The sequence below is a fragment of the Glycine soja genome, chromosome 4, assembly GCF_004193775.1.
Source record: "Glycine soja cultivar W05 chromosome 4, ASM419377v2, whole genome shotgun sequence".
Lineage (NCBI taxonomy): Eukaryota > Viridiplantae > Streptophyta > Magnoliopsida > Fabales > Fabaceae > Glycine > Glycine soja.
The window spans coordinates 656,121-682,786 of record NC_041005.1 but is presented as its reverse complement, the minus strand read 5'-3'; the positions used below and the strand labels follow the sequence as shown (position 1 = coordinate 682,786).

At 35.8% G+C, this 26,666-nt stretch overlaps 3 protein-coding genes across 3 annotated transcripts; all 3 read left to right on the top strand.

Moving 5' to 3' along the window:
• The first annotated feature begins 1,770 nt into the window (after positions 1 to 1,770).
• On the top strand, positions 1,771 to 6,075 carry LOC114408435 (zinc finger protein GIS2-like). The gene is made up of 4 exons (XM_028371479.1): positions 1,771 to 1,940; positions 4,210 to 4,419; positions 4,752 to 4,844; positions 5,250 to 6,075. The coding sequence occupies exons 2-4, from the start codon at positions 4,301 to 4,303 to the stop codon at positions 5,800 to 5,802; spliced, it is 765 nt and encodes a 254-aa protein (XP_028227280.1). The 5' UTR covers positions 1,771 to 1,940; positions 4,210 to 4,300; the 3' UTR covers positions 5,803 to 6,075.
• A 937-nt stretch (positions 6,076 to 7,012) lies between these two features.
• Positions 7,013 to 26,666, top strand: LOC114408271 (zinc finger CCCH domain-containing protein 19-like). The gene is made up of 18 exons (XM_028371313.1): positions 7,013 to 7,424; positions 7,660 to 7,913; positions 8,438 to 8,765; positions 9,111 to 9,345; positions 10,350 to 10,585; positions 10,670 to 10,917; positions 11,580 to 11,907; positions 12,107 to 12,268; positions 15,463 to 16,202; positions 16,288 to 16,367; positions 18,654 to 18,838; positions 20,223 to 21,099; positions 21,200 to 21,327; positions 22,350 to 22,409; positions 22,494 to 22,544; positions 23,152 to 23,222; positions 24,207 to 24,361; positions 24,447 to 26,666. The coding sequence occupies exons 1-18, from the start codon at positions 7,179 to 7,181 to the stop codon at positions 26,504 to 26,506; spliced, it is 6,444 nt and encodes a 2,147-aa protein (XP_028227114.1). The 5' UTR covers positions 7,013 to 7,178; the 3' UTR covers positions 26,507 to 26,666.
• LOC114408434 (codeine O-demethylase-like) lies at positions 9,376 to 12,596 on the top strand. Its single transcript, XM_028371478.1, has 5 exons — positions 9,376 to 9,569; positions 10,169 to 10,585; positions 10,670 to 10,917; positions 11,580 to 11,907; positions 12,107 to 12,596. Exons 2-5 carry the CDS (start codon positions 10,343 to 10,345, stop codon positions 12,341 to 12,343), a joined length of 1,056 nt encoding a protein of 351 aa, XP_028227279.1. The 5' UTR covers positions 9,376 to 9,569; positions 10,169 to 10,342; the 3' UTR covers positions 12,344 to 12,596.

Sequence of the window (26,666 nt, the reverse complement as noted above, 5' to 3'; positions counted from 1 at the left end):
GTGCATTTAATATTATCACTTAAACATAAAAAAATAAATATATTTCAAATTATCACTAAATAAAAATAGAATTAATTGTTTCAAATTATCTCCAAAGGAACATTTATTAAAATTTATTTATTATTATAATTTTTATCTCTCCTATTTGGTCCCATATCTTATTTTTTTGGTTTATTTTGATAATTTTTTTTAAATGGATCAAAATAGTTCTTTTGTCTGTTAGAAGCCAAATTCATTAACGAGATTCAAATATTGACAACTAAAAATTGACACAAAATGAAAAATAAAAAAAGCCTCAAATTATTCTAGCTCATTTTCTATTTTTAAAACGGTTAATCTCCCATCAAAGGTCAAAACTTCTAGCATTGAATCCCTTGCCATCAACATTCTCTCCTTTCAGCATCAAAATCGTGTGTAGTCCCCTCCACGTTATGCATGACAACAAGATTACATCCTTTTACTCCTCCTTCCACACTCTCATTTTGTCGCATCTATAACTCCTACCACAATTGCAACACCTACAACCTTCCCTCCTTCACCGCCAACTACGTCCTTTGTTGTGGCCTTTCTTTGCTCATTTTCTCTCTTTCCTACTACCATCGCCATCATCCCTTTTTCCCCTTTCTTCACCAACAACAAAAATACAAGCACAAGTAAATAACCTTAAACATAATGCACCCAAAAACCTATAAAAAGAAAATTTAAATCATGTACACATGAAAAAGCAATGATCACTGACATGGTGGAGGACAAGATTCCCTCCTCACTCTATGGTCAATGCTTGTTGTCATCGTTGCGAATAACTTTTCTGGCCTCCAGATCTTTAACCTTGAAGAAGGACTCATTAGGGAAACCTTGGATTGAGAAAACATCACCAAATCCACCAATCCATGGTGTCATTCACTTGAACTCAAATATTATTTATGACTTACATGTGCAGCTGTGGGATTTTCAATAAAAAAAGGGATTAGGGTTATGAAGGATGAAACTCAATTATTAGAGTGTGTTCTAAGGACTTTTTCTCATTTTTTTTTGTTTTGTGACAACATTTAGCTATTGATATTTGAATATCATTAACCACATTAATTTCAAACGGACAAAAGAATAATTTTAAACTACTATCGCCATCATCCTTTTTTCCCCTTTCTTCACCAATAACAAAAATACAAGCGCAAGTAGATAACCTTAAACATAATGCACCCAGAAACCTACAAAAAAAAAAAATTAAATCGTGTACACATGAAAAAACAACAATCACATACATGATGGAGGACAAGATTCCCTCCTTACTCTCTCGTCGATGCTTGCTGTCATCGTTGCGAATAACTTTTCTAGCCTCCAGATCTTTAACCTTGAAGAAGGACTCATTAGGGAAACCTTGGGCTGAGAAAACATCACCAAATCCACCAATTTATGGTGTCGTTCACTCAAATTCGATTATTATTTATGACTTACATGTGCAGTTGTGAAATTTTCAATAAAAAAAAGGGATTAGGATTATGAAGGATGACACTCCTTTATTAGGAGTGTGTTGTAAGGACTTTTTCTCATTTTTTTTATTTTGTGGCAACATTTAGCTATTGATATTTGAATATCATTAATCACATTAATTTCAAACAGACAAAAGAATCATTTTAAACTCTTTTAAGTAGAGAAGAACCAAAATGATTTTATATAATATAAAAGATGAAAATGAAAAAAAAAAAAAGATAGAACATTAGGCCATTAAGGAAAAGAAAAATGGACGAGGGTGGCCTTGTGCTGTGACTGACGCGACAATATTTAATTATTTATAACCCTCGTTCGTAACTCCAACGGAGAACAAAAAAAAAACAACTTTGCGGCTGCGCTGCTGCAAATAGCGCGTTGCATCTGCTACCTATCATACATATTTTCGCCAAACCGCCGATTCCGTTGAGCGTTTCTACCGTAGCGCTCAGGTTCTTCCTTTAACCCTTCTCTTCTTATGCCTTATTAATGTTTGTTTTATTGCGACGGGACTCTCTGTTAGGGTTAGGGTTAGGGTTAAATTCGATTCGGATTCATCTTGTCGAATTTGGGTACGATTTCCTTCAGTTTCCCTCATTTTCCGATATCGATGCTTGGGGTTTCGTTTCGCCTTGATTCCCTGTGGTGCTTACCGTTATCGGCTCTTCTTAGGGTTCCGATTCCGAATCTGTAATTTACATAAGGTTTGGACGTGACGGATTTATGACTTTTGATGTGTGTTTTCCTGGTAATGGTTGACGATCTATGTTTCTACGCGTAAGATTGAACGGTTTTCCCAAAAACAACTTTGCTCGGATGTATATGTACGTGACGGTTTTACAAAGGAGCAGCTTAAGTTTCCTGCGCTGAATTTGTTGACGATATCTAGAAAAAAAGAATGATAATGAAGTTGAATTTGTGAATTGATGTTTTTGTATGTGAGGATAAATTTTTTAGCTGTGGTGGACTGTGGGAACTGGGAAGTGAAATTCCAGGGAGCTGTTTTACATCTTGAGCCAATGGAGTTGGGAATAATTTGTTTGTTCGGATCTGGAACTAACCAAGGACAGCTAATTAGGATATTCCTATGTTACCTGCACTAGAACAGCTCGGATTAAGTAGAAATCAAGGCTGAGTTCTGTGTTTTCGTGTGGTGAGTGGTGATTGTTGAGAACTAGCTGAAAACAATAACGTTTACTGTGTGTATTTTTATTATTCATCACATTTATCTGCATATGTTGTGTCTCACTCTATGATTATCTCCCAAAAATAATGTCATGATATTATGATAAAAAATTCTAGATATGCAAAAGGAAGAAGCAACTTTAGTTTAAAATTAAAATCTCTTGATGGGATTTTGAAGTTATTTCCTGCATAGTTCTTTTATATAAAATTGAGAATTTAATGAGAAAATAGAGCACATCACACTGTGGTCTAACTCTCATAATCATTTTGCAAAATCTGAACATGCCCAGATTTGCTATATCAGATGTCGTTGTATGATACATTAGATTTTGTTAATTGTAATTTTTGAGGATATATGGTGCCCAAATACATCATGATAATGTATTGGACCAAAAATATCTGGTTAAAAACAATAAGCCCATTGATATGTACCCAACTGTTTAATTGATTCCTAGCTTAATTCTATGTTACATGGACCAAAAAGGGAAAATCTCCCATTAGATGCAATAGAAAGTGTTTCTTTCTCCAGCAGTGTCACTGAATCTGTGCTATACCCACACCATGAGTTTGAATTGTCGTTTTTATAAAATCCATGTACATTTACTCAACAGCTTAAGTTTTTGTGATAGTTGATCCATGACATAGTATTAAAGCCTCTATGACCATGTAGTCAGGACAGTGGTCCCCTAGCACCCCTTTTCTTCTAAATATAATTCAAATATTTGCACAAGGTAGGATTGACATGGAACATTGTCCACGCTTCAAGAGCAAAGGGCTCTTGTGTGAGGGGCATATTAGACATAAAACCATTCATGTGCTTTTACTCAACACCTTAAGTCTTTGGGATAGTTGGTTCATAACAATCTAGACCTTTTAGTGAAGGATTTGTGAATTACTCACTTTAAACATGGCAATGCAAATTATCTGTAGATGTTATTGTTGAATAGGGTTAACCTGGTCCTATATAGCATCTAATCAACATGAAGATGTAGTATTTTCAGGAGGGTGAGCCTGTTCAAGAACATGTGTTTATTTGAAAGGCATCTGTATTTTCCATTTGCAAGATGTAGCTTGCTATCACCATGTGTGCCTCCTTTCCTTTCTCAGTGGTCATTTTCTTTATTTTATCCCTCAATCTCCTTGAAAGGAAAATAGTATTCCACTATTCCTGAACCAAAACTATGCTTCCAGATGACTTTGTGTGTTAATAAATATTTTACCTTATCCATCTTCGCTACTGGATTAGCTTTGCTGAAAGATGGAGTGATATTCTTTCTATTGTTTTTTCAAAGGTAGAGTGATCCTATGTTGGAAATATTATTATTTGTGAGAAGTACATGAATATTATGAAGAATGGTTTTAGGTGCTGAGTGCAGTGGTATTTGATTGATGTGAATGTGAGATGGATTGCTTGTTGAAATTTCATGTCGTATACTGTTGGAATTTGCGGTTTTTATATTTTGAAGGGGAGGTAGGGGGTTTGGCTTGGCTAGTTGGCTTAAGGATGATATTGGATGTTGGTTGTGATGTGGACAGGAAGGAGGCAGTGGCTGGTGGTGTTGGTTGTGGTGGAGGTGGTTTTGCTGATCATTTGTGGTAGAGGGTAGGAAAGAAAAAAAAGTTGAAAATGAGTTCAGACAGCCGCAGCAGGAGCAGAAGCAGGAGCCCAATGGACCGTAAGATCCGCTCTGATCGATTTTCCTATCGTGATGCACCTTACAGGAGAGATTCACGTCGGGGTTTCAGGTTTTCTTTTGGATTTTAACTATTTATTTGCAGTTGTTTTTCTACTTAAATGCATTGGTTAAGGAAGCCAAAGAAGATTGAAGTATGCTTTTACTAGAAGAGGCTTTGAATCTTTATTAAGCTGTTTATAAAACCCTAAGTATGACCAATTTATTTTCTGTTCTTGTGGTTTGCAATCTTCTTACTCTGGCTGCTGCTATGATTAGTTTGAAACTTAAGTGATGTGCTTTGCCTCTCAAACAGAGGGGGTGCATTTACTCAAAGCCATCTGACTTTTGGAACATGAGCATGCATTTCTTACAATGGCAACACTAATTAGGTTTTTTTGTCAGCCGTGACAATCTGTGCAAGAACTGCAAGAGACCTGGTCATTATGCAAGAGAATGCCCTAATGTCGCAATTTGCCACAACTGTGGCCTCCCTGGGTATGGAATTCCTTCTATGTTTCTTAAGAATTTAGCATTTAATTCTGCAATATACTTCTTGCTGTGAATTATAATGGTTTCATGTGATGAGAGATGATTCATGAAATGCTTAAATTAATTTTTTTTTTTTTTGGGGGGGGGGGGGTAGAAGTTGACCATTAATTTGAACCTTTCCTGATACAGTTCCTTATGTTGGAAGTTAGTTAACAGGTCTATTGTGTTGTTTGCTATTTCCAACTTCAGTTACATTTTTTTTCCTTATATTTAGATACCAATTACTACAATTATAATAGTTACATTTCTTCTGAAGAATTTATTTATATCAGAAGTCTGTGATGTCAAATTGTCAATTATACAATATCTGCTAACAAGGTTTTATGTTTCTGGTTTTGAATGTTTGATCAGGCATATTGCTTCTGAATGTACGACAAAGTCACTGTGCTGGAACTGTAAAGAACCTGGCCACATGGCCAGCAGTTGTCCAAATGAGGGTATTTGCCACACCTGTGGTAAAGCTGGACACCGTGCTAGGGAATGCTCAGCCCCTCCAATGCCTCCAGGGGACTTAAGGTTGTGCAACAACTGTTATAAGCAGGGGCACATTGCAGCTGAATGTACGAATGAGAAGGCATGCAACAACTGTAGGAAGACAGGCCACTTGGCACGTGATTGTCCTAATGATCCAATTTGTAATTTGTGCAATGTTTCTGGGCATGTGGCTAGACAGTGTCCGAAAGCCAATGTTCTTGGAGATCGCAGCGGTGGTGGCGGTGGTGCTCGTGGTGGTGGCGGTGGTGGCTATAGAGATGTTGTTTGCAGGAACTGCCAGCAATTAGGTCACATGAGTAGGGATTGCATGGGCCCCTTGATGATTTGCCACAATTGTGGAGGTCGTGGTCACCTGGCATATGAGTGCCCTTCGGGTCGGTTTATGGACCGCTACCCCAGGAGGTACTGATGATGGGAAATTTATGCGTTACCAGTTATATGGATGTTTTTCTATGATTTCTTTGCCGAGGACAGATTGTTGAGTCTTGGTAGTGTATGTGTTTGGCTTTATTATTTTTAACTTTCTAGAGTCATGACAATGATGCCAATTTATCGGCAATTTATAGTTTATGATATCGTGCTTGTGCTAGGAATAAGAATTTGCTACTGTTAAAACATGTTATTGTATGCAGATGTCTGGTGAGATTATTTTTTATTGGTTCAGTACAAGTTTTTATGGTAATGAATGCTGAAATTTAAAATTACTCTTTCCGACTTTGTATAATGGAATCACATTCATGCTGTACTAATGAGGGTGAGAAAAATATTGTGCAACAAAAGTGTGATTTCTTTGTATAATGCACAACAAAATCTCACTTTTGTTACACATGTTTTATGCACCCTCCACTAGTGCATCGAGAGAGTGTGTTTCTGTTATACAAAGTGGTTCTGACAACATTGACAATTTCGCCGTACAAGTGGGGATGTGAAAAAACTGTGCAACTTTAATAAGAATTGTTGAATCTCAAAAACTTATTATGCAAAATCCTATTTTTTAGAATTGGACAAGGGGTAGGTGTAGTTGATATAAAGGAAGTAATAAATTGGGGTTTATTGTCACCAATTTGAACTAAATAAGGAGCTAACGAATTTTCTTCATGCCATTCAACTTTTCAATCAAATTTTTCTTTAAGATTTATAATTATCCACTTTATGGAGCTGTTGTATAATTTTTTTTTTCATTACATAAATTATAACACAATGAAATCTTGATTTCATTGTGAGACATTTATAAGATAACACGATCGTGATTTCATTGAATTGTTAGAAAATAGAATAAAATCAAATTTTGTTGTATAAGTTGTATAATAAAATCATAATTTTGTTATATTGACAAACACAAAAAAATTACCATCAAGAGAGGGGGAAAGAGGAGAGGAGGAAGGAAAGAATGAAGAAGCAAGGGAAAATGAACGAAGGAAGAAAGGGTGGAAGGGTGGAAGGGTGTGGGAAAAGAGAAAGGATATTTTGGTCTTTTTTCTGCTCTAATATCAACTTCCTCCCCAAATTATTTATCTTATAAAAGCGTCCAAATTTTTTGGCTCAAGAAATTAGAAATTAAACAAAACGGCCTGCTTGCGAGAATAAAATACGGGGTTAAACGCATCTTGATTTTATTTTAAAAAAAAAATAGAAAGGAAGGGAAAATCGTAATATTTTGTCCTTTTTTTATTTTATAGAAACAATTGGTGTGAAAGTAGCAGCATATTAGCGGTGCGTGATTGATTCTGTAGCGACAACCGAGGAAGCCTCTACCCAAGTTCATTCCGTTGACCTTTTTTTCTAATGATGGCGGAATCGGGCGAGGAAGAGATAGTTGGTAAACCTGTCCAAGAGCTGCTGTTGAATCCCGAAAATCTACCAAAAAATTACATCTACGAGGAAGGTGGTGCTGGATTTCGTGATGCTCTTGTGCCATCACAGGATGATGATATTCCGGTGATCGACCTTCATCGCCTTTCATCTTCATCCATCTCACAACAAGAGCTTGCTAAACTCCACCATGCACTCCATTCATGGGGCTGCTTCCAGGTATCCCTTTTACTTCATAGATCCATGCCACTTTAAAAAACATGTTATCTATTGCTGAACAATATGTTCCAAAAAAGTGTGTAAGAGAGCTAGTAAGCTTGAAATTCTGTTTCTTCAGGTTATTACCATCTTTAGTTGACTTCATTTCCTTGATACAAGTTCGTAAAGTCATCCTAGAGTATCAAAGAAAATTATTAGAGTAGATACTAATGTTAGTAATGATATTCTCGTTTAGGCAATAAACCATGGAATGAAAAGCTCATTTCTGGACAAGGTGAGAGAAGTTTCAAAGCAATTCTTTCAACTTCCAAAAGAAGAAAAGCAAAAATGTGCAAGGGAAAGGGAACCAAACAATATTGAAGGGTATGGCAATGATGTAATATATTCAAAAAACCAAAGGCTTGACTGGACTGACAGAGTTTACCTAAAGGTGTTGCCTGAAGATGAGAGGAAGTTCAATTTTTGGCCCCAAACCCCTAATGATTTCAGGTATACATTCTTGTCAATAACACTGAATGTTGTTCTTTTGCATGAAGCTGTAGCAAGTACTCTAGTAGCTCCAACAAAAGACTATATACTGTTTTAAATTTTTAAATTAAAATACACAAGCATGAATATTGTCTCAGTTACAATAAATTTCTGAATAAATACTTATAAGAGAAGAAATAAAAATAAAAAATAATTAAAACTTTTTTCATAAGTTAAAATTAATTCACAAACCTTACTTTTTTTGTAATTATTTTCATCTAACTTCTTCAAAAACCAAAATACATGAATTTATTTTAACTTATGATGATAAGTTATATTCATTTCATTTTTTTTAATTTTCTTTTCTTATAATTAATTACTTGTTATGAAGCTTATCTAATTAAATTAGACTTATATATAGCATTATTTTTTGGAAAAGAAATAAGCAATTTCCTCCTTTTCTCTTGGGCTAGTGACACTAGTATTAGCTCCTCTATCATTTGCACATGTACATTGTTTTTAATCTCATGGATGTTTCGATGAAGGAGTACTGTCCTACAGTATACCGAAAGCCTAAGGCTGCTAAGTGAAGTAATCCTTAAAGCCATGGCAAAGTCACTGAACTTGGAAGAGGATTGCTTCCTAAACGAATGTGGAGAGAGATCTAATATGATTGTGAGGGTCAACTACTACCCTCCATGTCCAATGCCTGATCATGTTCTTGGCGTGAAGCCACATGCAGATGGATCCACCATAACTTTTCTGTTGCAAGACAAAGAAGTAGAAGGCCTCCAAGTCCTCAAAGATGATCAGTGGTTTAAAGTTCCAATAATCCCTGATGCTCTCCTGATTAATGTCGGTGACCAAATAGAGGTAATAACTGAAGTTTCTTGTTCTAGTTGGAATTTTGTGGGTTAACATTGTTTAATTATTGGATTAAATTTTGATCTTAATTGATGAATATCAATTGTTTAGGCTTTATGATGTAAGCCTCTCATTCATTTATGATTCAATTGAAGTAACAAACATGCATTCCATCTCCTCCTCTATCACATATTTTCTAACCACCATTTTATAACTGCGTCATTTATCATTAAAATTTCATCATTACATTCATGCAAAGAGCAAACTTGTCAATAGAGTTGATTGATACAGCTCAAAAAGCTTGCCCATGACAACATATAGGATTGACTCAGAACCTTTGAATGTGATTAACAGATAATGAGCAATGGAATCTTCCGGAGCCCAGTACATAGGGTAGTGATAAATAAAGCGAAGGAAAGGCTCACAGTAGCAATGTTCTGCGTCCCGGATTCAGAAAAAGAGATTAAACCAGTGGATAAGCTAGTCAACGAGTCAAGGCCAGTGTTATACAGACCGGTGAAAAATTATGTTGAAATCTATTTCCAGTATTACCAGCAAGGAAAAAGACCAATCGAAGCTTCAAAAATTACCTTTTGATGAAGCTGAATGGTTCTCGGAATTTAGTTAAACAAAAGAGACTGCAGATGCAATCAAATTTGTATAACCAAATTCCAAGTTATGCCCGCTGGTATAAATTGAATTCGTGTTGATGTGTTAGATAACTTACGATTGAGATGTATGGACTATGGAGTTTTATTTGTGTGCAGCGGGAAAGTACACGGAGGTTATCTGCACAATTATAAAAGTTGAAAGGTAATTGCATTTAACTTCTTTTTGTAGTTGTTAATGGCGATACCATCAGTGCCGTCGACAGAGTAACCTTAATGGTTGATAACTTGATGTGGGTCTTTTAAAAGAGATTCTGAAATAAAATGATTTATTTTAACAATTAAAATCTAAACAATAAAATAATTTGACGGAAGTTAACCATATCTCATGATTGTCAAATATTGACAGAGAGATTATTCTACATAAAATTGAAACTTTTGAAGTTCATATATTAAAGCACATACCCAAACTTGACATTATTTCACATTTTCCCTTATAATAAATATACCATGTTAAAATTTGCGCTGTAAATAAATGATATAGTATGTGGTGTATATTAAAACAAAATACGGTGTTAAACAAATATTGATTTAATTATGTGTGAGATGATTGATAAATAATTTTATCTCTTAAACACATATTTTTAGTCAAAAATAAAAAATATAATATATCAATTGTTAGATGAATTTTAATATTTTAAGATATTAATAATTAATTCTTTACCTTCGGTCATGAGATATCCCGTTAAAAAAAATTATTTAAGGAGAGAAAATCTTTATATTTTTGTCCGATTTATTTCACAGAAACAACACGTGTCTTCTAGGGTCAAAAAAGGATGCAGGTGATGCTGACGTATCCCCATCAGTCATTGATACTGTAGCGACAACCGAAAACATAAAACTTGCCTCTTTAGGGAAGGTGGTACTGATTACTGAATCTTCCCAACTTCACTCCGTAGACCTTAGAACATTTTAGTGATGGCAGAATCAAGTGAGGTAGAGATAGTGGGTAAACCTGTCCAAGATTTGGTTTTGAATTCTGAAAATCTGCCAAAAACTTATATCTACGAGGAAGGTGGTGCCGGATTTCGAGATGCTCTTGTGCCATCACAGGATGAGAATATTCCAGTGATCGACCTTCATCGCCTCTCATCTCCATCTACTGCACTACAAGAGCTTGCTAAACTCCATCATGCTCTCCATTCATGGGGCTGCTTTCAGGTCTCCCTTCATCTTTTTTAATTACTTAATTTATTATTGCTTAATGCTTGGTAATGATATTGTCAATTATTTCATGAGATTCAGGCAATAAACCATGGGCTGAAAAGCTCATTTTTGGACAAGGTGAGAGAAGTTTCAAAGCAATTCTTTCATCTTCCAAAGGAAGAAAAGCAAAAATGGGCAAGGGAACCAAACAATATTGAAGGATATGGCAATGATATAATATATTCAGAAAATCAAAGGCTTGACTGGACTGACAGAGTTTACCTAAAGGTGCTTCCTGAAGATGAGAGGAAGTTCAAATTTTGGCCCCAAAACCCCTATGATTTCAGGTATGCATTCCTGTCCCCTCCAACTCTCAATGAATGTTCTTTTTACATGATGTAGTAACCTATGAAGCACGGACACCCCGGTCTCTTGCCGTGTCCGGTGTCCGACACCGACACCGACACAACATCGACGCCCGTGTCCGGGTTGAATTTGATGTGTTTGACAGGTATTCACGTGTCCGTGTCCGTGTCGTGTTCGGTGTCCGTGTCAGTGTCGGTGCTTCATAGATAGTAATTAGCCAGTCCTCTAGTAGTTACAACCTATTTTAAGGTGTTTATTTAGAACTTTATACAAATATCAATAAATTATTATTCCGAGTAATACTGGACTTGGTCTTCTTAAATAAATTCTTGAATTTGAGTCCTGTGGATGAAAAAAAATATAAAAAATATAATTGGAAGGAAAAAAATCTAATAAGATTTCCTGATGAAAATTAATCATCAATAAATACTCCATATTAATAACATGATAAAGAAAAGAATTTTATCCAAATTACACCAATATCTAAATTAGTCACGGGCATAGCATTATTATTTTTGGAAAAGGAATGAACAATTTCCTCTCCATTTCTCTTGGTCTTGGGCTAGCGACACGAGTATTCACACCTCTATCAATTGCACATACACGTTGTATTTAATCTCAATGGATATATGATTCAATGCAGGAGTATTGTCCTACAGTATACCGAAAGCATGCGACTGCTAAGTGAAGTAATTATTAAGGCCATGGCAAAGTCACTGAACTTGGAAGAGGATTGCTTCCTAAATGAATGTGGAGAAAGAGCTGATATGTTTCTGAGATTCAACTACTACCCTCCATGTCCAATGCCTGATCATGTTCTCGGTTTGAAGCCACATGCAGATGGATCCACCATAACTTTTCTGTTGCAAGACAAAGAAGTAGAAGGCCTCCAAGTCCTCAAAGATGATCAGTGGTTTAAAGTTCCAATCATCCCTGATGCTCTCGTCATTAATGTTGGTGATCAAATAGAGGTAATAATTGAAGTTTCTTATCTTTTTTAATTTTCTTTTCCTTCAAGTGTTTACTGAAAAGTTTATCCAAATAAGGTCTTATACTTCATGTTAATGCAAATAGCAAACTTGTAAATAGTGTTGATTGATACGACAACAAAGCTTGTCCATTATATATAACAGATAGGAATGACTCAGAACCTTTTAATGTGAATAACAGATAATGAGCAATGGAATTTTTCGGAGCCCAATACACAGGGCAGTGATAAATTCAGAAAAGGAAAGGCTCACAGTGGCAATGTTCTGCCTCACGGATTCAGAGAAAGAGATTAAACCGGTGGAGAAGCTAGTGAACGAGTCAAGGCCAACGTTATACAGACCGGTGAAAAATTATTCTGAGATCTATTTCCAGTATTACCAACAAGGAAAAAGACCTATTGAAGCTTCAAAGATTTAACGATGAAGCTAAATACTTCTCGGATTAATTAAACAAGACACAGTCTTTTTCTTATCAGCAGTTAAATAATAGAGACTGGAAAATGTAATAAAATCTGCGTAACGAATTGAATTCATGTTGATTTATTAGATAACTTAACAGCTGAGATGTATGTACTTTTATTTTTATGATGTGATCAGTTGAAAAGTACACGGAGGTTATTATCCGTGCAATCATAGAAGTTGAAAGATAACTGCATTTAACTGCAACTTTTTGTAATTGTAAGTGTCGGCAGAGAGTAACCATAGTGGTGTGGTAACTACTAATGGAAATGCTGTTGAAAATTTTAAAATTAGCTACGTAATTTTTAATTCTAAAAATTTGTGGTTTTCAGTTTTCAAATTTTAACATCAAATATCTATATCTATAATTTATAATCTATAATCTATAATAATAGATAAAGGGATATCCTTTGTTAATTTTTTTTTGGTTAAAATATTTTTAAGATAATTATGTCCTTAATTATTAAAAAAAAATACATAAATTCAAGGAAGTTACACATGTTACTATTTCTTTACCCTTTTTTCTTTCTAATTATGCTATACTTTTATCTCCCATTTATATTATCATCATTTTTTTGTTCTCAACATCTAACCATTCTCATTTATGATGGATCGTAATTATATAGTGTAAAAACAATAATGATTCCAGAATTTGCCATTTCTTTGTTCCTTTCTTCTATTTGACATCTACATTCTAATTATTTTTCTTTTGTGTATGCAAGATGTTGCATATGTTTTTCTTTGTTTATTTATGGTCTTTTACTTTCAGAAAATTTTGTTGTATTTAAGATTGATTAAACTAACTAACAAATTGTGATATTTTTGGGAAGAGGTTCATGGAAGATGATGTATGTTTACTCTGTCAATTTCTTCAAATCTTGTTTAGGTTAAATGCATAAAATCCCCATATCTTGGTCGGAGAATGAAATCTCGGTATGAATGTGTTTGTAGAGATAAATCTTTTATTTTGATTTTTCATTTTTGGTAATTGAATCGAAAGATTGTTTTTTATTTCTCTTTTTTATCTTTGTGATCTAGTTTATTTTGTCCTCACTCATTGAAGCATGGAAAGGGTTGAATGTAGGTTTTTCACTTTAATTTCTTTGAGAAGCTGGAAAGGGAATTTGAGCCTACACTCCAAAAAAGAAAATGGGTTTCATTGTTTGTTGATGAGCCCATGCGAAAACTGAACTCCATGTTATATTTTTTGTTCCATGTTCTTAAATTCTTTTAACCTTTCTTTTGAATCTCTCCTTTTATTCCTAGTCCTTTGGTTATTGATTCAATTTCAGATTTTTTTTCTTCTCAATTTTGTTATCAGTCTCTGGGTATTACAATTTGTTGCTTATAAGTTTGCATATAAAATATATTTCTTTTAAAATATATCTTTTGTGTTTCATAAAAAGTACGAAAATATTCATGCTTGCAATAATTGAATTTCAAAATGTATTAAATACACTGTAGTTTGAAAATCAATTAAAGGTAAATTTGGTATTCCTATTTGCCTTAAAATTTGACTTTGGTCCCCTATAATTTAATTCATGAATTTAGTCTGAGTTTTTTTTTCAACCCCGCTATTTCAGTCCTTAACCTTGAAATTGGACATTGGACATTTAACGTTAATTGCTTACTTTGACCGCCACGTGTTACGCTTTTATCGGACGTTGACCGCCACGAATGTATGACATGTAACAATCAACGTCCAATAAAAGTATGACATGTGGCGGTCAACGTTGAGAAGTGATAGTCAACGTCCAATTTCAGAGTTAGAGACTAAAATAACGAGATTGCAAAAAAAATGGGAACTAAATTCGTGAATTAAATTATAAGAAGACTAAATTTGTAATTTTGAGACAAACAGGAGATCAAATTTACAATTTTGCCTAAATTAAATATTTATAATACATTCCAAAAGTAAATTAATATCAAGAATGCATTTACATATTTAATACATGTCAATTTTTTTAAAAAAGCATTTAATAAATTCTAAAAATTCAGTTTTGAAAAATTTACAAATTACTAAAATATATTTTAGAAGTTGATTTTCAGAAAATTTACAATTTTTTAAAAAAATATTATGAAAATTCAGAAACGTATGTAATATATATTTGAAATCAACTTCTAAAATATGTATATATTTTTCAAATATATCCTCTCCAAATTAAATTTTAGGAATGATATTTTAAAAAAATAAAAATAAAACAACGAATGGAGGTGCAGATAGAAAATGGGTGAGAAAATACTCTGTAATTTACGCGGGTATAAATAAAAAAAATGTTATAATATTTGAATTAAAATATAATTAATAACTGCAGGATTGATTTAAAAATATATAAACAAATTAAAATTTAGAAAAAGGTGTGGTGGTGGGTGGGGATTTCTCCCAACCTGGTAAAAATTGATAAAGGTGAAGTTCAATTTAAAGATATAAAACTCATCTATTTTAAACCTGAAACTAAACTCCCTTCACCTTTTTTAGGGATAAGGGTGTAGAGTCAAATTCATCATTGTCTTATTTGTTTTCCTTCTTGCAACCTCCGTTGTAATATATTTTAGAGATTAATTTTCAAAAAATTTACCAATTTCTAGAAATAAATTTTGAAAATTAATTTCTGAAATATATTTAATACATACCAAATCTACGTGTTACTTAAATTAATTTTGACGAAATATGCATTTATAAAAAAATATAAAAACATGGATGGTCGATAGAGTCATGCAGGTGGCAATAGAAAAAAGGACGGAGAACAAAAGTACTATTATATTACGCAAGCAAAAAGTTAGTAGAGGGAGTTATCGGGCCGAAGATGGACCTGCGAGGTGGATACTAGGGCACAACGCAAAGACAGCAAGATGGTGATTCTGAGTAGCAATGAAGGATAGTTTGGTCTTTGGGAAACACACGACGCAGAAACGAGAACCACTTCGCTATGCATTTGCACCCTCTCCGTCACATTCCCATTCCGTTACCTTATTTTTTATAGACACACACGAATCCCCCTTTTCTCTGAATAATAATTCAATTCAATTACTCCTAAATTAAACAAGATTTCAATTCTTGTTCGTTCCTAGTGATTTCTCAATCCCTATTCCATGGACGTCCAAGACAAGGAAGCTCCACTCCAACAACACTCTGATTCGCAATGCCACACCGACCTGCCAAATCTCCCCTACGCCGCCGCCGGACACCTTGAAGAGGCCGTGGCGGTGTCCGACGAGGGCGCCGAAACGCTAGTGACTGACGTAGCGGGTGACGAGATGATTGAGGAGAAGGGGAGTGAAGGAATTGATGTGGATGACGTGGCTTTGGAGACGGTGAAGGTGGAAGAGGAACCGAATTTGGCAATTGATGCGGAAGACGACGAAATTGGGGACGGAAACACAAACGAAGACGCTTTGATGGAAGAAGAGCAACATCAACAAGGAGAGGAGGAGGAGGAGGAAGAGCAGCAACAAGGAGAGGGGGAGGAAGAAGAAGAACAACAAGTAGACGAGGAGGAAGAAGGAGAACAGCAACAAGTAGATGAGGAGGAAGAAGGAGGACAGCAACAAGGAGACGAGGAGGAAGAAGGAGGACAGCAACAAGGAGACGAGGAAGAAGAAGAAGAGCGACAAGGAGAAGAAGAAGATGGTGATGGTGGAATGGCAATGGCAGAAGACACAGAGGAGAAGAGTGCTGCTGTGAGTGGTGGGAAGAGGAGGCGTGGGGCTGGGAAGAATGCTAAGGCTACAGGGAGAGTTGCATCCAGGAAAAAGATGGAGGAGGACGTTTGTTTCATTTGCTTCGATGGGGGTGACCTTGTGCTTTGTGACCGCAGGTCACACTCAATTTCTTACTTGTGCCCGCATTTATTTTTATCCATTATTGGGAAAATTCATTGCTTTTTCTTTGGTGTTGAACAGGGGATGCCCCAAGGCTTACCATCCTTCCTGCGTTAATCGTGACGAGGCCTTCTTTCGAGCTAAGGGGAAGTGGAATTGTGGTATGTTTCATACCTTATTCTGTGTTGTCTCTGTTCTTGTCCTTTAATTGCTCTTTAATTTGCTAATGTATTTACTGTAGCTTTATGATTCTTTGAACTCTTGTAAGTTTTAGACATGAAATATTCACCGTTGGACTTCGAGTTTGTATATTTATTGGTGTCATGTAGGTAAGTAATACTATGATTTGGAAGTTGCTTTGAAGTATTTAAAATGAGTTTAATTTCTATATACGGTCAGCGTAAAACATCCAATAGGAATTTACTTTATCCCCACATCATATTTATGAATAAAATGACATCAAATCTGATTGGATGTATGTATAAAAGATGTTTTATTTTGATAGTATATATAAATTAAATTCAAGGTTTTAAAAAATGGTTCATGACTGCAATTTCGACTGTAATGTCAAGGCTTTTAGGGTGCTCATGACATTGTTGTTAATAACACACTATATAGTGGGATAGCAGAGCAGAGCCGCCATGGGCCACAACAACAAAACCTTATCCCACTAGGTGAGATTGGCTAGTAGAGCGGTTTTCAATAGCGGCTTTTCACGTGTTATAGCAGCGCTACCATGATATAGGCTTAAAATTCCATTTTTACCCTTGGAAGATAATTATTTGAAGTTTTTTGGGTAAAATATTCCACCAAAAGTTAGAAGAGGCTCCAGGGTCCTTTTTCCAGTGTGGGCATGATCCCAATTAGATAGAAGGATTTTTTTGGGAGTAACCTGCTCCCATTAGGTGTAGTTGGCTATATGAATCAGTTGGTTCCATTGGGCTCTGTCAACTTAATGGTTTTCCCCATGTTTCAAGGTTTTCTTCTACCCTTATTAGCTACACCATCTTCCATTCGGTCTGCTTTTTGCACTGGAGTCTATTGGTTTTATTTTCACACGACCAAGCCACCATAGATCAATTTATGTCCTCATTTTGTTGAGAAGTGTCACTCAATCTTTTGCTTGAACACATTTGTCACAATCTTTTATTTTCTTATCTTCTCTCTTCCACTTTCACATTCTCATATTTGCTACTTGTTTTTGGCTTTGGTTGGCACTTCATTGCCCAACATTCAACGACAATAACAACAGAAGTCTTATGTCACTAGGTGTGATGGACTATATGGAGTACACAACACTATTGGGCCCGATTAAACACTAATTTCTCAAGGATATTATTTGCCATGAGATCCCTTTTAATAATTTCCTTCAATGTTCTTGGTCTCCCTCCACCCCTTTTCACATGGCTAAAATCATGTTATCCACTCTCCCACCAATGTCTCTAGTAGTCTGTGTGTTCCAAATTATCTTAATCGATTTCTATAATCTTTTTCTTGATAAGTGCCACACCTTTATCTCCTTGTATGTAATCATTCTGTATCTTGTCATTTCTTCTGGAGCCACACATCTTTTTTAACATACTCATTGCCCAACATTCACTGGAGTACGATAATTAAAAACTACTTGTCCAGTTTTATGGCTGTTCAGATTTTTTGCTTTGTCTATTCTGTATATCCTTACAGTCAGCATGCTAGTTTGTGACTTGATTAAGGGAATACAATTCATGAAATCACCTTGCTTTATTCACGTGAACTGGTACCTTTGCTTTCGATGCAGTGTGGGAATCCTGTTCTTTACATCTCATGAACCCTGGATCTTTTGAATTATGAATGTCCTGAACTGAACTATGTTTTAAAATTTATTACCCATTAAAGAATTTATTACTAGTAAATCAAAATGCCTAAACTTCCTGATAGTTGTTATTTAGAATTGTATTTTACTATGCATTATTTTACTCGCGGCAAGACATCACCTTGGCATGTATTCTCATATATTGGTGAATGATTGTTGGATAGGAGGTGATTGATATTTACTATTGTCATTGTCAATTTTTTAAGAGGAGTGCTGCTATCGGTGCTATGTTAAAGCTATCATTTTTTTATATTTACTGGACAAGTTAGAAAGATTTTAAGTCACTAAATGTATGATCAATTCTGTGGCAAATTTCACTAATTAGTACACTGTATTTGTGAAGTGTAACCGTGTTAAACTTTGATGCACTTTAATGAAGGTTTATGCTTTCCCCGCCATATTTTTTATCACCTCTTGTTTGCACAGCCTTCTTTAGCAGGAACGGTTATTTGTATTAGATTTTATTTCTTGTGTTCTGAGCATAATTGAATTTATTTTGAATGCCAAGGTATCAAACTGGAAAAACCTAATCATCTTTACAATACATTGCCTTACTGTATCTGACTTTCCATATCTTTTATCTTCGTGATCCTAGGTTGGCATCTTTGCAGCAACTGTGAGAGGAATGCATCCTATATGTGCTATACATGTACATTTTCTTTGTGCAAGGGATGCATCAAAGATGCTGTTATCTTACGTGTTAGGGGAAACAAGGGCTTTTGTGAGACTTGCATGAGAACCATAATGTTAATTGAACAGAATGAACAGGGAAACAATGTGGTAAAACTTCCCTCCCTACCTCTTTTTCTTGTCGTATGAAAATTGTTATTTAAAATTATGAATTTTTGAATGTAAGTCTTTATCCTTCTGCAGTGCTTCAAGTAGTTTCAAAGTTGTAGTGGTTCGTTGTATTTAATTTTTACTTGTTGCTAACTTCTCTCTCTGGTTTTCTCTTGGTTTACATTTTAGAATTTTTAAGCATTCCCAGGCTTGCATATTAACATGAGCAGACAAGTGAATCTGTTGGCTCAAACATAGTAATCAATAATTTGCAATAGTGGTGCCATAGTGACGTCATGGAGTGGCTCTGCACTGCTACAAGGTTCAAATAGCGGAGTGGATTTTAGTAAAAGGCTGTGGTGGCGGCAATAGTGGCCAAAATTTTAGCATTTCATGTGTTATAGGTGGCACAAACATGACGTGTTTTAGACATCTTGTTCAAAGCTTTAGTGACTGTTTGTATTTTAGCTTTTTAATCACTCTAAATGCTCTTCATCCTTAAGTCAACGACTGAAATACATGCAAAACTCTCCTTCCATCTAAAACAAATAGAAAAAGCGTAACAAAGTTCCAAAAAGGAAAAGTAGAGGGAAAATGCACAAACTAAGCATGTAACATAGAAGAATGCATGTGAACTAATGAGGAAAGTTATGCAAAATGCATGATGCATGTGCTAAATCCTAACACTCCTCATTAAGTAGGAGCATATATATGTACCGAGATTGTTACAAATGAAGTCAACTTGGGGGTTATTTAAGGGATTTGGAGTTGATAAAGACACAAGGCTGTTCTTTTCACTTGAATGAACCTTTTTATTTGATAAAATGACAGTCAATTTCTATAGGTGTGGTTCTTTCATGAAAAACTTGGTTGGAGGAAATTTGTAAAGCAGCTTGATTGTCACAAATTAATTTCTCCCTTAAAGCTCCTAAAGCAACTGCTTTAGCCACTTCTGTTCACTGGTTGATGCTGCCATAGTATGGTACTTGGCCTTTGCTTTGGTTCTAGCAACAATGCTTTGCTTTGTGCTTTTCCACGAGACTAAGTTTCCTGCAATAATTACGTAGTAACCCAAAAATTGATCTTCTGAGGGCAAACCTGCCTAGTCAACATCACAATAACCGTCATCTTCAGCACTGCCCTTATTCTCATAAAGTAACCCTTTCCCTGATTCACTCATGCATCCCTAAGAATATGAACCACAACATCCCCAGGAGACCAGGGTTTGTTAGTGTCTCCCTCTAATTCAGTAGCAGTTTGACATATCCCCTATAAATGGAGTTTTTTAAAGATAAAATGTAGAATTGTAGACGTGAATTTATAATGATATTAAACAGGGACATCTCTTTTTGGCTACTGATAATTATTTTCATGCTTGGTGCAGGGACAAATAGATTTTGATGACAGAAACAGCTGGGAGTATCTCTTCAAGGACTACTACATAGATATAAAAAAAAAACTATCTCTCACATTTGATGAACTCACTCAAGCTAAAAACCCTTGGAAGGGATCTGATATGCTTCTTTCTAAAGAGGAATCACTGGATGAAACTTTTGATGCCACTAACGATAGAGGATCAGATTCAGATAGCTCCTATGAGAAAGCAGATTTGAGTCGTTCTAAAAGAAAAAAGGCCAAGAAACGGGGGAAGTCCCGTTCCAAAGAAGGAGATGACAGCTCAGAGTGGGCTTCAAAAGAGCTTTTGGAGTTTGTTATGCACATGAGAAATGGAGACAAATCTGTTTTATCTCAGTTCGATGTGCATACTCTTTTGCTAGAGTATATCAAAAGAAATAAGCTTCGAGATCCTCGCCGAAAAAGTCAGATTATTTGTGATGCAAGACTTCAAAATCTGTTTGGAAAACCAAAAGTGGGACATTTTGAAACGTTAAAGCTTCTTGAATCCCATTTCCTTCTAAAAGATGATTCTCAGGCTGAAGATCTGCAGGGAAGTGTTGTTGACACTGAAATGAGTCATTGGGAAGGTGATGGCAATCCCAATTCATATACGAAAGCTGGCAAAGATAAGAGACGAAAGAACCGTAAAAAGGGTGATGAGAGAGGACTTCAAACTAATGTTGATGATTATGCAGCCATTGATAACCATAATATTAATTTAATTTATCTAAGACGTAACTTGGTGGAAGATCTACTTGAAGATACTGAGAAGTTCCATGATAAAGTTGTTGGTTCTTTTGTGAGAATAAGAATTTCTGGTAGTGGTCAGAAACAGGATTTGTATAGGTTGGTTCAGGTTGTAGGTAAATAACTTATCTAGACAAAAACTTTCTTGCTTTAGTTATTTGCAATCTAAAATGGACTTTGATTTTTTGTTTTCTTTTTAATAATATACGTGGTCAGGTACATGCAAAGCAGCAGAGCCATATAAAGTTGGTAAAAGGATGACAGATATCTTGCTAGAAATCTTAAATTTAAACAAGACTGAGATTGTTTCAATTGATATTATCTCAAATCAGGAGTTCACAGAGGTGATTCAATGACAGCATTTTTACCTCTTCTTTTTGTTTATGATATTCAGTTATGGTTAACTTTTACAGTAATATCTTGCCCACTTTTAAGCTTGGCATGATAATGTTCATTGTAAACCCGCAAACTCTTTGCACATCCTAATTGCATGAAGGGTGATATTCCATTTGATAATAAAGTATACTTCTTGCTGGTTGCTTCAATTGGGCAAAAATAGACCTGCTTAAATTCGTACTCCTAATATTTTTCCATAATTGTAGTTTTTTTTAATTAAAACAACCCATCAAATTAGGCCCTTGAAGACACTGAATTCATCCTTGTGTCACCATTTTAGTCCTTCACAAGGATAAATGTGCTGATGTTTTAGATTTTTAGGGACTATTTTGGTGGCAAAAACTTTAGATGACTAATGAGGTTATAGTGTTACACTAATCTTTGAATGACTTTTTCTTTTTATCGGTAGATGTTAGTTGTTTAGTTTGTTAGTTTTTGTTGGTGGGAGGGCTTTGAACCCACGACCTCTCCCTCCCCCTTCTCCCTTAAACCACAAGGCCAACCTTATAACTCTTTTGAATGACTAATTTGATACTTCCTCCATCCCTAATTATAAGACCCTTTCAATTAATTTATGCCCTTTAAGAAAAATAGTTAATTTAGTTAATCCATTAAATCTGTCAATTATTTGTACTATCATCCCAAAATTACCCTTTTCTTATCTCTCTATCCACTTAATTGCGTCTCATTAATGTTTGGAGAGAGAATAATTAAGTAAGGGTATGTAGGAAAAAAATAAATAATGAATCTAGAAATTAGGAAAGGGTCGTATAAAAGGGGACAAACAAATTTCTGAAAAAATGTCTTATAATTAGGGACGGAGGGAGTACTTGACTCTTAACCATATGATGGTGTGCAGAAATTATTTCTGTATTAGATTTTCTCAGAATTGATAATTTTTACAAATTTAAACTTATGCTTGGATCAATGTATATTTCCTTCCCTAATATATTGATTGGTTTTCTGTTAGGATGAATGCAAGCGTCTCCGCCAAAGCATAAAGTGTGGCCTCATAAATCGGCTAACTGTGGTAAGTTTATGTTCAATAAATTCATTTCAGGTATCAGATGTTATACTTTGTATTTGTACTGAGGACACTAATTTGTGCTTGTAGGGTGACATTCAGGACAAAGCATTGGTGCTTCAGGAAGCTAGAGTAAAAGATGTGAGTTGTTTTCTATACCTTTCATGTTAGCCCTTTGGTGGTGTGTGCTCACCCATCTTTCTAAATTTCCTAATTTCCCAGTCTCTCCTTGTTTCTGTGATTTTATTGATGTATTGAAGAAAATTACCTTCTATTGACAGATGAAGTTTTATTGATGTATAAATTTCAGTACATATGCTGATTGATGAAAATTCAATTCCTATTTAACAAGAATTTTGAGTGTTATCATATCTTCTGTTTGATTACATCCTTCATTTGCATTCCACTCACCAAAAAAAAAAAATCCTTCATTTGCATTCTATTCGCCAAAAAAAAAATCCCTTCATTTGCATTGATTACTGGTAGGAGAGGGGGTCATGATATTCTTTCTGTAATTAAATTTCTGATTGATCATCTCAATCTTAAATCTGTTGAGGCCTAGTAACGGTGCTCAGGAAACTTTTATTCATCATAAAAACTCTTTCAAATAAGATTGATATATTCACTTTGGAAGTTTACTGATTGTCCCAATTATTTTGAATTGTCAAATTGAATTCTTAGTGTATTTTCTTTAAACCCTCATTTCATTTCCTAATGATAATGTCTTCTAAACAACCTTCTGTTACAGTGGCTAGAAACAGAGACAGTGCGGCTGAGTCATCTTCGTGATAGAGCTAGTGAAAAAGGACGCAGAAAAGAATATCCTTTTCTCTAAATAAAAATTCAAATATGATATATCTGGCTGTATTTTGTTGCTTGTTTTTTTTTAATTTCCTTGATGTAATTTGACTTCTTGTGTCATTGCTTGATTTCTTTTCCTCCAATTTAATGTTTGCTTTTCAGTCTTGTTTATAACATTCATCTATGACATTATCAGGACATGGAGATAGAAATCTGTGGATTGTTTTTTGTTGATTCCTTTCATCAATTTGTTGTTGTCGCAGCTCCTTAAATTTTGGAATTGATAATTCTTAAAATGTAATCTTGTCTGAATGAAGAAAATCTTTTAAAGGTGTTTGTAAGTGTACGTTGTGATTTCCTAACTACTTGGGAAAACCTATATCATATTTTGAGAATGAGATATATGAAAAAATTAAAAGTGGTATGTTTGAGGCTGTTGAATTTGTCACATCATATACTCAAATATCTTATGTTTACTAATAAGTTGCTCTATTACTGAACAAATAGCTGTTTTTGTGTGGTGTCTGTAGTGGGTCAGTTTTAATAATTCAGCCCTTAAAAAGCCTTGATATTTAATTTTGTATATACGAGGTTTCTAATCATGGTAAGTTCATCTGTGAATTGTAAATTATTAACTGCCTTCTACCAATTTGGGGACTTTAATTTTTTGGTTAACTGTGACCAAAATAAATAAATACAGAAAGATGATTAATCTATTGTATATGAAGTTTTAAATATGCTCTGGGATCATATCATATTTTGTTAAATAGATGTTTGGACAAAATGCTTTGAAAATTATTCTCCTCCGTCAATGTCCAAGTCTTGTGTAGTGATATTTAACTGTTTTTTTACATTTTAAACAATTTTCATTGTCTTTTCATGTTATCTAACACCAGTCTTTGGATTGAAATGGATAACAATCATTTTTATTCTTTAGGATAATGTTTTGCTGCTCCCTACTACTTGTTTATGTTTTGTGTTGATCCTTCACTCTTCTCTCACGCTCAGAGAATGTGTAGAGAAATTGCAGCTTTTGAAAACACCTGAAGAACGTCAACGCAGGTTGGAGGAAATCCCAGAAATACACGTAGATCCAAACATGGATCCAAGTTATGAGTCTGAAGAAGACGAAAATGAAGTGGATGATAAAAGACAAGGTAGTGTTAAAACAGTTTGAACTAGTAAACTCATTGTTTCTTCGTTTTCTAACATTTGGTGATAATTTCATTTCTGTGCCTGCAGAAAACTACATGAGACCTAGAGGGTCTACTGCATTTGGAAGGAGGGGGAGAGATATTGTTTCTCCTAGAAGTGGTTCTATTTCAAATGATTCTTGGAGTGGAACAAGGAATTATTCTAATGTGAATCAGGAACTAAGCAGAAATTTGTCTAATAAGGGATTTTCAATCAAAGGTGATAATGCTTCCAATGCTAATGAGGCACTAAATGATGCTCAATTGCACCGGGGAAGAGATCGGGAATCACAACTATCTAATAGCTGGGAGAGGCAAAAGCAATCTTCAACCTTGGAAAGTGGTGCTAAAAATACCCAACCATTGGTAGCATCTGAGTCTTTCTCTGCTGCTGTATCAGAAGCTTCTGCAGCACCATCTTCAGCCGGAATAACTCCTCCAGCTGTGAAAATTAATGAAACTGAAAAGATGTGGCATTACCAGGATCCATCTGGAAAAGTTCAGGGACCATTTTCCATCGTGCAACTACGCAAATGGAGTAACACAGGATACTTTCCTGCTGATTTGAGGATTTGGAGAACCACTGAGAAGCAAGATGATTCTATACTCTTAACAGATGCCTTGACAGGGAATTTTTCTAAGGAACCATCAATGGTGGATAAAGCTCAATCGGTGCATGATTTACATTACCCATCATCATACTCTAGGAAGTCTCCACAACAAGGTATAGAAGGTCAAGTTGGAGAAAGACTGTCATTAGATCAAAATGGTGGATCTTGGAATTCACATAGTACTCTGGGTTCTCCGGGACAAACCACAGGAGGAAGTTGGAGATCTAAAGATAATATGAACTCTTTAGCTAATAGAACTTCTCCATTGGCAGTTGAGGTCCCCAAGAACCCTGCAAATGGCTGGGGTTCTGATGCTGGTGTTAGGAATGATGCAACAAATCTTCCTTCACCTACTCCCCAGACTACTCCTGGTGGTACTATGGGGCTGGCTTTTGAAAATAAATGGTCACCAACACCTGTCCAGTTGCCTGGGTCTCTCTTAGGAAATTCATTCCCAGGCAGTCACGGAGGTTTGCAGGCCTCTGTGGCAGTGCACCCAGAGCATGCTGTACAAAATGCTGAAAAAGGCTCAAGTTCACAACCTGGCATTAGTTCAGCTTCTACAGATAATACCAAGTTGCATCCTCAAGCAACAGCGGTGGTACCTGTTGTGGCTTCAGGGGTTGACATCAAAATGGCAGGTGCAAATATGCAAAACCAGGTTGTGAGTAGCCAGAACTCTCATGCTGAAGCTCAAGGGTGGGGTTCTGCTGGGGTTCCAAAGCCAGAACCACTGGCCTGGGGAGGTGCATCTTCTCAAAGGATAGAACCAAATAATCCTGCTACCATGCCTTCCCAGCCAGCTTCCCATGGCCCCTGGGGTGATGCTTCATCTGTGCCAACCACTGTCTCGTTTAACACTGGAAATCCAACTGCGAGTTTACCCACACCCGGATTTCTGGGCATGACTGCACCTGAGCCTTGGAGACCACCGGCTTCAAGTAGTCAGTCAAACATCGCAGCTCCAGCTCCACCCAATATGCCTTGGGGCATGGGCATGTCTGGAAATCAGAATATGAACTGGGGTGGGGTTGTACCTGCCAACATGAATGTAAACTGGATGCCTACGCAGGTGCCAGCACCTGGAAATTCAAATCCAGGATGGGCTGCTCCTAGTCAGGGGCTACCTCCAGTGAATGCAGGTGGCTGGGTTGGACCTGGTCAAGGACGTTCCCATGTAAATGCAAATGCAGGTTGGGTTGGGCCTGGTCAGGGGCTAGCACCTGGAAATGCCAATCCTGGTTGGACTGCACCGGTTGGGAATCCAGGCATGTGGGGAAGTGAGCAAAGTCATAATGGAGACAGGTTCCCCAACCATGGGGATCGTGGTGCACAGGGTAGAGATTCTGGTTACGGTGGTAAATCTTGGAATAGGCAGTCATCATTTGGCAGAGGAGGTTCTTCCAGGCCTCCTTTTGGGGGACAAAGAGTAGTCTGCAAGTATTATGAGAGTGGACGTTGCAGGAAGGGGACTTCTTGTGACTTTCTACACACTTAGTTGTAGGGCTAATTACTTAGTGGCAGAGAAACATCTCTTACTGTACAGTATTTTCCAATTTCATGGCTAAACGTTGTATAAGGATGTGTCATGTATGTAGAACTTGTGCATTGTAGTATCTCGTTTATTTATCTTAATTGTCTTTTGGGGCTTTGTTTTA